The sequence below is a fragment of the Monocercomonoides exilis genome (assembly GCF_001643675.1).
Source record: "Monocercomonoides exilis strain PA203 chromosome Unknown scaffold3-2548433, whole genome shotgun sequence".
Taxonomy (NCBI): Eukaryota; Preaxostyla; order Oxymonadida; family Polymastigidae; genus Monocercomonoides; species Monocercomonoides exilis.
In genome coordinates, this window is record NW_027150548.1 from 872516 (window position 1) to 881536 (window position 9021).

The window sequence follows — 9021 nt, forward strand, 5'->3', positions numbered from 1 at the left end:
AAAAGTGCATAAATTTTCAATAAAAATGCCTGAAGTGAAATATTTTCCCCCATTTGTCAAAGTTTTTTTTCATTCGTTTCATAGGAAGTTCACATTATATAAATATTCACATATTTTGCGAATAACTTTTTTAGAAATATTTCACATTAAAAAAGTGAAATGAATAAAGTCAATATTTTTGTCTCTCAAAATTTTTTGATTGAGAATTTTCTTTGAATAATGATAAATTGATACAAAGAAGTTATATTCCATTCGAAGATCATTTTTTCATAAATGTTTTCTGAAGCATCGTTATTTTAAATAATTTTCTTTTCCAATTTTTATTTTTTTAACAAAGAAACAAAATATTAAACAAATTGTTTCCTTTTAAATAATTAAACAAATATTCATTTCAAAATCAAGCTGAGTTCTTGCATGCATTAAAAAAAACTTAATCGACATCTTGTTCCGAATTTTTTCTTTTGTTTTTTCAAAATTCATCAAAAAATTTTACACACACACACACACAAAAAAAAAAAAAAAATAATTTCAGAAATTTACTTGGAATTATTGAGTGGAACAATATTTGTAAAGCACAATATTCCTATCAAATGGGACGATATTTTTTGCTTCATGAATTTTGTTCCACTCTGTTCTTTCAAAGATTTTTTTCGACTTCTTTATATTTTCATATTTAATATTGCACTGGAATGTCAGAATTATAATTATGCAATTGCAGAAAAATTTTGGAACATATCATTGAATTTTTCATAAATGCGAGAATCCTGTTTCAAATAAAATATATATTCCCATAATAATATTAAAGACAGTTTTGATACAACAAAATAATTATTTTAATAAAAAAACAATGATGGATGACAAAACACTTAATCAAGCAGCGATTTCATTGAAAAGAGATATTATGGATCCATTCAATACAGTTGTTGTTGCTCCATCAATCGAATCAGTTGAGGTAAATTATTATTTTCATTATTCTTTTTCAACTGATTTTATTCATAATAATTTGAATTTTTGCATTTGTCAATGCATTGTTTGTGACATATTTAGTTCACGCCGCTTCTGGAAGTTACTCATGCAGAATATCCTGAATTTTCTCAAACAAATTCAATTTCACACAATGAAAAAAATGGTTGCTATAAGGAAGAGAATTTTCAATTGACCGAAGAGCACAATGAGTTACACACAAATAAATCTGATGACATTTCAAAAGGTTTTTCTTCAGAAATTATTCCGCTGAACAAAAGTTTTAACAAAAAAAATTTTTTATTTCTTTTCATTTGAATAAAAAAAAGAATATTTATCTGTTCGACTTTCATTTTCTTCGATCATTTCTAATCTTTCTGCTTTTTTAACATCAATTGGACCGTCGTTCCTTTCTTTACTGAATGATAAGCAGCTTTCAATTTTCACATCTTTACAGGAACAAAAGTTATTGAGAGAACAGTTGAAACTTCTTGAGCGTAAGTTAAAGCAAAATGGGAATTTTTCCAAGTGGTTAGAAACACGAAATATGCCATTTGAAGCAGCAGAGGAGCGCTGGAATTCAGAGGGAAAGAAAAAGAAAATTGGGAATTTAATAGAAAAAGAAAATGAGATTAAGAATTTAGAAGAAAAAAGAAGGAATGAAATTGACTCGATTAAAAATGAATGGATGGAAATGGGAAGACGATTCGTCGAGAATTATGTCTGCGAAATAAAAGAAAAAGAGAAAGGAGAGGAAACAATTAAAAATGAAAAGAAAGCTGAAAATGAAAACGAGCAAATAAAGAAAACAGCACACAAGGAAGCATCAACTTCAATAGAAAAACAAGATGTTTGGACACAGTTTATCAGCGCCAATCCTTTGATTATGACTTCTGTTGAATCTGTTTGCTTTCAAGAATGGGATTCTCTTTTGCTCAAATCTGAACAGATCGCAAAAGAAAAAGCGAGTAAAATGAAAGAAGATAAAAGAAAAGAAGAGTTTTACAGCAAAAAGACGGAAGAAAGACACGTTTTGTCAGAAGTGTTAGAAAAGCAGATTGAAGAAAAGGAAGGGAAAACTTATTCAAAATTTGATTTGAGTGACGAAAACAGGATGAATCTGAAGAAAGAAGTGCTTTTGGAGATGAAGAAAGAGGAAACTGAAGATGTTATCAAAGAAATCAACAAAAGACGCTTGACTCAAAAAGCGAAACAGAGACAAGAAGCGAATGATGTGCTAACTCCAAATAAAGGCATCAAGTTCAAAGAAGGAATTCAAAACACAGTTTCTTCTTCAGCTTCACCCACAAAGACCTCGTCGTCGCAGAAGGGCAGTTCATTCATTCGCCAGCTGCGCGAAGAAAAAGCGCGGGAGCAAAAGAAGAAAGAGGAAATCAAAGAAAGAATGAAGAGAAGAACAGAATATGGACACATTACACGGCTGACGATGGCAATCACCACGTCTTCGTCTTTGACTTCGTCTTCGTCTTCGTCTTCGCTGGGTGCAGATCCAGTGCCAGCCATAAACACATTCTATTCTGCTATCCCAGTTCCTCCTTCTCCATCGCTCTGCTCAATTTCATCGAATTCTTCAAGGGCTTCTGCGAAAGATAGAAAGCATCAGCCAATTCCTTCAACAACAGCAACGATATCTTCTTCTTCTTCTTCTTCTTCTTCTTCTTCTGATACTTCAGATTCACCTCTTCCAGTTCTCAAAGAGGCTCTTCACAAATCTCAACAGTCACAATTCCAACAAAATTCTTCATCAAAACCAAACACCAATGCACCAATTCTCATTTCGAACACATCGAACACTTCGAACATTTCAAACACATCAGGCATTTCATCATCATCATCATCATCATCAACACCCCAACCATCACAACCATTGCAGCCATCGCAATCAGCTCAGCAAATTCAGCTTTTGGCACAAAAACAGCACACTTCGCCAGCTGTTGTGTCGAAAGTGTGTTCAACCGTTGGTCTTATTCGGAAGCTGGAGAGAGAGCAGAAGATGCGGCAGAAGAAGAGAGACGAGGAAAACCTGAGGAAAGCAGGCAGGCTGATGAGGAGGATTGAGGCGATAGAGGAAGAAAAGACGAAGATGGAGCAGGAAAGAAAAGAGAAGGAAGAGAAAGAGAAGGAAGAGAGGAAAAAGGAAGTGATGAGGACAATCGAAGAGAGAAGAAAGAAGATTTTGTGGCTGAAGAACAGAGAGACAGAAAGAAAGGGGCAAAGTCCAATAGCGAAGAGAAGAATAGGTGAAGAAGAAGAAGAGGAAGAAGAAGAAAAGGGAAAGGAAGGAGAAAGAGAAAGAAGAGAAGAGAAAGCAAGCGGAGTGAAAAGCAGCCCGCACAAACTGCTTCCGCTTTATGTTCGGAAAGAGCAAGAATTCGCCGAAAGAGAGAGAAAGATGAAGGAAGAAGAAGAAATGAGGGTGGAGCAGCTGCTGAATGCGAAGAACTCGATGAACTTTGCGCTGCATGCGCCGTCTGCCCTTCCTCCGAAACACGAATCGCTCATTCTGAAGAGAATGCAGCCGAAAGGAAAGATCACAGGAGATGCGAAGAGAACAAGGAAAACGGGAGTGTTTGAGCCAAATGAGCAATTCAATGGAAGTGCAAGTAATGTGTCGAATTTGCATTCAACTCATTCCTCGAATAACTCTGTGGAGCTGAATGAAAGTGCTGTTGTGTCAACATCTCCTTATTTGTCATCGTCGTCGTCATCATCATCTTCTTCTTCTTCTTTATCATCCTCTTCCTCTTCCTCTTCAATTGATTCATCTCAGCAACCACGCATTTCCTTCTATTCCCACAAGCCATCGCGACAAGTTCTGCATTCAAATCCCAAACAGAAACTGCAAACGACTAAAGAAAATAAAAATCTTGAACCTCGGCAGTCAGCGATATCTTATTCAATCAGTTCGAATAAAACAGCAGATGAAAAAGAAGAAAAATTGCAGATTCAGCAAATATCACTTTCAGGGTCTGTTGAGCAGAGAAAACGGAAAAACGAGGTAAAAACAAAAATGAATGAATATGGATATGAAAAGAGAGAGGAAAAGGAAGAGGAGGAAGAGGAAAAGGAAGATGATGAAGATGATGAAGATGTAAATGAAGAGGAAGAGGAAGAGGAAGAAACAGAGGAAGATGGAGCAGATGATGAAATTGAGGAGGAAGAAAATGAGGAAGATGAACAACAAGGAGAAGAAGAGAGAATGGAAAAAGAATCAAGTACAGGTGAAAAACAAGAAAATGAAGAAGAAGAAGAATGCAGGCAAGGTGAAATAAATGACATTGCATCTATTCAAAAAGCAGCTGAAAATGAATTTGATGAGCTGAAAATACAAAAAATCAAACCAATTTTGATCAAAAAGGAGGTGAAAAATAAAGATTTTTCTTTGAAATCACCAAAAACACTGATATCACCAAAATCACCGAAATCGCCAAAAACCGAACGAAAAGCAAATGATTTGAGCAATCGAGATGGACAGACAGAAAGAAAGAGCTTGAAAAATCAGAAAGAGGAAAACGAGAATATTGAAGAAGTTTTGTGTGGGTGGGAAGAGAATGAAAGGGAAGAATACGAAAATTATGGAAGTGAACAAAAAGGCGAGGAGGAAGAGGAGAAGGAAGAGGAAGAGGAAGATAAAGAAGAGGAAGATGATGAAGAGGAGGAGGAGAAGGAAGAGGATATAGAGGAAAATAAAGAAGAAGAAGTGGTAAATGATCAAAGTGAAGAAGTTAAAGATGGTTTTGAAGAAAATGAATTCAAAGGAAATGAACTTCAAAAGCAAGTTGAAGTTGAAGAAAAAGAAGAGAGAAAGGAAGATCAAACAGGACTAAATCAGCCAGAGGAAGAAGCGAAGAATGATGAAGATGTTGAAGAAGAAAAAGAGGTGGAAGGAAAGGAAGAAGAATCTGAAGACGAAAAAGATGAAAAAGAGGAAGAGAGAAAAGAAGAAGGAATTGAAGAAGAGGCAGCAAAAGAAGAGGGGAATGAGAAAGAGGAAGAGGAGGAGGAGGAAGAAGAAGAGAAAGAAGAGAAAGAAGAAAGCAAAGAAGAAATTGAAGAAGTGGCAAATAGAATTAGCAAAATTCTTGAAGGATCGAAAATGAAAGAGAAGAAAAGGAAAGAAGAGCTTGAAAGACACAAGAAAGAGAAGGAAGAGAAGCAAAAAGAGTATTTATTGGAAGATGATGAAGAAGAGGAAGTGGAAGAGGAACAGGAAGAGAAAGAGAGAAAAGAAGAGAAAGAAGAAAAGAAGGAAAGAGATGAGATGAAGGAAGAAGAAGAAGAGGCAACAAAAGAAGATGATAATAAAACCGAAGTGAATGAAGAAGTGAATGCGGAACAGAAAGAAAAAGAAGAAGAAGAAGGCAAAGAAAACGTTGCAAAAGATACAATAGATACAAAAGATGTGAAAGAGGAAAAAGAAGGAGAAGAATGTGGTAGAGATGAAAAGGAAAAGAGAGAAGAAAATGAAGAAAAAGAGAAAGCTGTTGAAGAGACAAGTGATAAAAAAGAAGAAATAAAAGAAGAAGAGAAAGAAGAACAAAAAACTGAAGAACAAAAAGAAGAAGAAAAAGTTGAAGCGAATGAAGAAAATACATCAGAATTAGAACAGGACGAAGAGAAAGAACAGAAACAAGATGAAGAAAAGGAAAAAGCCAAAGAAGAAGAGAAAGAAGAGAAAGAGGAGGAGAAAGATAGAGAAGAAAGTGCAGATTCTTTCCTGGTTGAAAACGATGAAGAGAATACTGAAGCGTTGGAAGAAAAGAATGAAGAGAAAGAATTTGAAGAAGAAAGCGAAAGTGAAGAGGGAGATAATGCGAGCGAAGAAGTTGAATCTGAAGCGGAAAAAGGAACAGAAGAAGGAAATGATTCAAAAGAAGAAGAGAGAAAGGAGAATAGAGAAGACCACGAAGAAGGAAAAGAAGATTCTGAAGCCAAGAAAGACAATTATGAGGAAGAGATAGAAGAGGAGGAGGAAGAAGAAGAAAATAATAAAGAAAAATGAAGCTCAATTTCCGTCGAATTTCTAATAATCATTGTTTGCAATAAAGCCAGTGAATGAAAAGAAGATTATTTTTGGGCATTCTTCAAAAGATGAGAAAGAATCAACAAATTATTTTTTGAGCAAATTGATTGCTTTTGTCTTTGTTACAAATTTCATGTGTTGAAGAGATATTTTGTAGAAAAAAATATTTAGATTTTTATGGTTTTTATTTGCATCGAAAATTGAAAACAATAATAATTTGAAATATTTTTACAGACTTGATCGGATTGTTTTCGTTTTTTGTAAAACTATTAACATCATAAATAATTCAAAATGCTAATTTTTTCAATCGAATTTTCGTCAATTTTCTTTATTCATAATTGTATGTTTGTGGTTTTGTTCTGGACTTTTTGAATGAATATAAATAAGAGTCATCTTTTTAATGGGACTTTTCCTTAATTGGAACTTTTTTTGTTTTTGATTGCAAAATGCTGAGAAGTGTGAAATGGCTTTCAGCATTTGGATAGCCGATTTTAGCAAAATTGATACGATCTATTTCTGGTTTGTTTTTTTATTTTTGCTTATTATTTAACTAGGTACAGACATCGCAAAAAATACCGGACATCGCACAAAATACCTGATAAGATCGATTTCTCGATAACTGCAAGAAGAATAATTCTGACAAATTTCCTCAAAATATATCTCATCAATACAAACTCAATTGATACACAAAACTTTCTAAGCAGCTTTATTTGTGCTCAGAAATATCAATTTTTGAAATTTCGGATAAATAGTATTTTGAGTTTCTCCGAGATTTCGATGTATATTTTTTCTGAGCACAAATGAAGCAATTTTGAAAGTCACGTTTATCTAATGAGTTTGTATTGATGAGATATATTTTGAGGAAAATAAACAGAATTATTCCTCTTGCAGTTATTGTGAAATCGATCTTGTCCGGTATTTTGTGCAATGTCCGGTATTTTTTGCGATGTCTGTACCTAGTTAAATAATAAGCAAAAATAAAAAAACAAACCAGAAATAGATCGTATCAATTTTGCTAAAATCGGCTATCCAAATGCTGAAAGCCATTTCACACTTCTCAGCATTTTGCAATCAAAAACAAAAAAAGTGCCAATTAAGGAAAAGTCCCATTAAAAAGATGACTATTACCATGGGTGCTTAACCCACCCCCTGGTGCCAAACCCGCACTCTATTCATATTTGAATGAGCTTTCAAAATACAATTCGACACTTGAATATTGAAAACTATTATAAAACAGCTAATAATGATGTCAATAATCCAAGTTTAGCTTTTGCTCAGTCTCCGTTAATTTTTGTTCTTTCAAAATTTGGCCAGTTTCTTCTTTAATACAAAGACTATATTAATCGCAACTTTTTCAGAGCTAGTGAAAATAATAAAACAGTTCAATATTATTTGCTTTGTACATCAGATAACGAAATTTGTTAACGTTATCTTTGATTCAAAATGACAACAAAAGAAATTTTGATATGCTTGATCACACCCAATAAAGATGACTGAAAAACCCGAATTATCATTAACTCAGTTGCACAGAGTTCTTGCAACTGAGGGATATCGCGCATTCAAATCCCCCTCGATAAAGCTTTTCGCAATTCGACAAAGTTTTAAGTGAAATATTCAACTGCAATAAAAGCAAAAGTTGTGTCAAAAGATGCATGGAAAAGAGGAATAAGAGCGGAAAGAGCTGGCAGAGAGGCTGGAAAAAATGGGCACCCTCAGGCAATTACGAACGACCAATTGGAAGAAATTGAGAACCGGGTGCTAGTACTTTCATCAAATCAGACAATAGTTCGAATTCGCGATGTGCAAAACATGGTTTCCAATATTTATTTATTTGTTTTTGTGATATCTCTATGTTGCTAAGTGTGTGGATCTAATAGAAGAATCATCAAAACCAAAGAAAGAATTCAAAGCAATCAACAAAAAATATGCGTTCAAATTAATTCAACGAAGTGATATATTGAAGGCTGCTATCGCAAGGCATACGGATGTTGCAAAAATATCAGCGTAGTCACCAGAAAACATCAGAGGATGGTTTTGGAATTATTGAGCACTGTAAAGGAATACAATATCACAGCTGCGTATATTTTCAATTTTGATGAATCGTCAATCTCATGTGGGAAATCATCGAACAAACTGGTTTTCAGCCTTCAAAATAAAACTCCTCCAGCTGTTCCAATACCTCCAAAAGTTTCGAATGCCACAATTTGTCTCTGCGTCTGAACTGACGGATCTTGATTGCTTTGTTTACTTCTTTGTCCTAAGAAAACACTCCCAAAAGAGTTTCGTACTCTATCATCATTTGATATCAGATATATTAATTCCTCTTCCGGGTGGATCACCTAGGAAATCTTCAAATTCATCATGATTAATTACTGGATTCCATTAATCGTAGAGAAAGTGAAACCTACAAATTCTCATCGTGCACTTTTATTAATGGATAATCATTCAACTCACAATGACGAAATTGTAATTGAAGCAGCTAAAAAAATTTCATCATTCGGAAAAAATTCCCACCAAATATAACACATTTGCTTCAGCCGTGTGACTCATGTGTTTTTTCTTGACTGAAATCCACTTTGAGTGACAAATTTGTTATTCCTTCTCCATTTTCTCTCCCTTCTTATCGAGCCCAACTTGCAGAAATTCTCCCCGAAGCCTTGGCTACAGCTTGTGTTCCATCAACAGTGAAGGCAGCATTCATTAAGACAGGAGTCTGGCCTGTTGCTGCAGCTCCCGTTCTCTCTCGCGTATCTGGAGCACCAATTGGAGCCTCTCCATTGAAAGAACATCTTCCTTCTTCGTCTCAAGATTGACGCGAAGAACTTTTCGGGAACTATTCTCCAACAAAAATTCAAAGAATCCCAGCTTCATCAAAAACATCAGATGTTTATTCTGCAGGAAAAACAAACTCAGCAAAATCAACTTCATCGAACATACCGACATGTTCTTTTCCATCTGAAGATCACGAATTAAATTCAACAACAATTATTGAAGATTTAGATAGCTTTGAATTG

The 9021-nt window shown here is 34.6% G+C and overlaps 1 protein-coding gene across 1 annotated transcript; it reads left to right on the forward strand.

Moving 5' to 3' along the window:
* Positions 1-793: 793 nt before the first annotated feature.
* MONOS_5255 (uncharacterized protein) lies at positions 794-6409 on the forward strand. The gene is made up of 3 exons (XM_067875385.1): positions 794-952; positions 1048-1210; positions 1293-6409. The coding sequence occupies exons 1-3, from the start codon at positions 848-850 to the stop codon at positions 5984-5986; spliced, it is 4962 nt and encodes a 1653-aa protein (XP_067735173.1). The 5' UTR covers positions 794-847; the 3' UTR covers positions 5987-6409.
* Positions 6410-9021: the final 2612 nt, after the last annotated feature.

Excerpts from the sequence above, each read along its gene's own strand:
- MONOS_5255 (XM_067875385.1), top strand. The coding sequence starts at position 848 with ATGATGGATGACAAAACACTTAATCAAGCAGCGATTTCATTGAAAAGA. Across the intron at positions 953-1,047 it reads CATCAATCGAATCAGTTGAG|TTCACGCCGCTTCTGGAAGT; the intron begins GTAAATTATTAT and ends TGACATATTTAG. Across the intron at positions 1,211-1,292 it reads ATCTGATGACATTTCAAAAG|AATATTTATCTGTTCGACTT; the intron begins GTTTTTCTTCAG and ends AATAAAAAAAAG.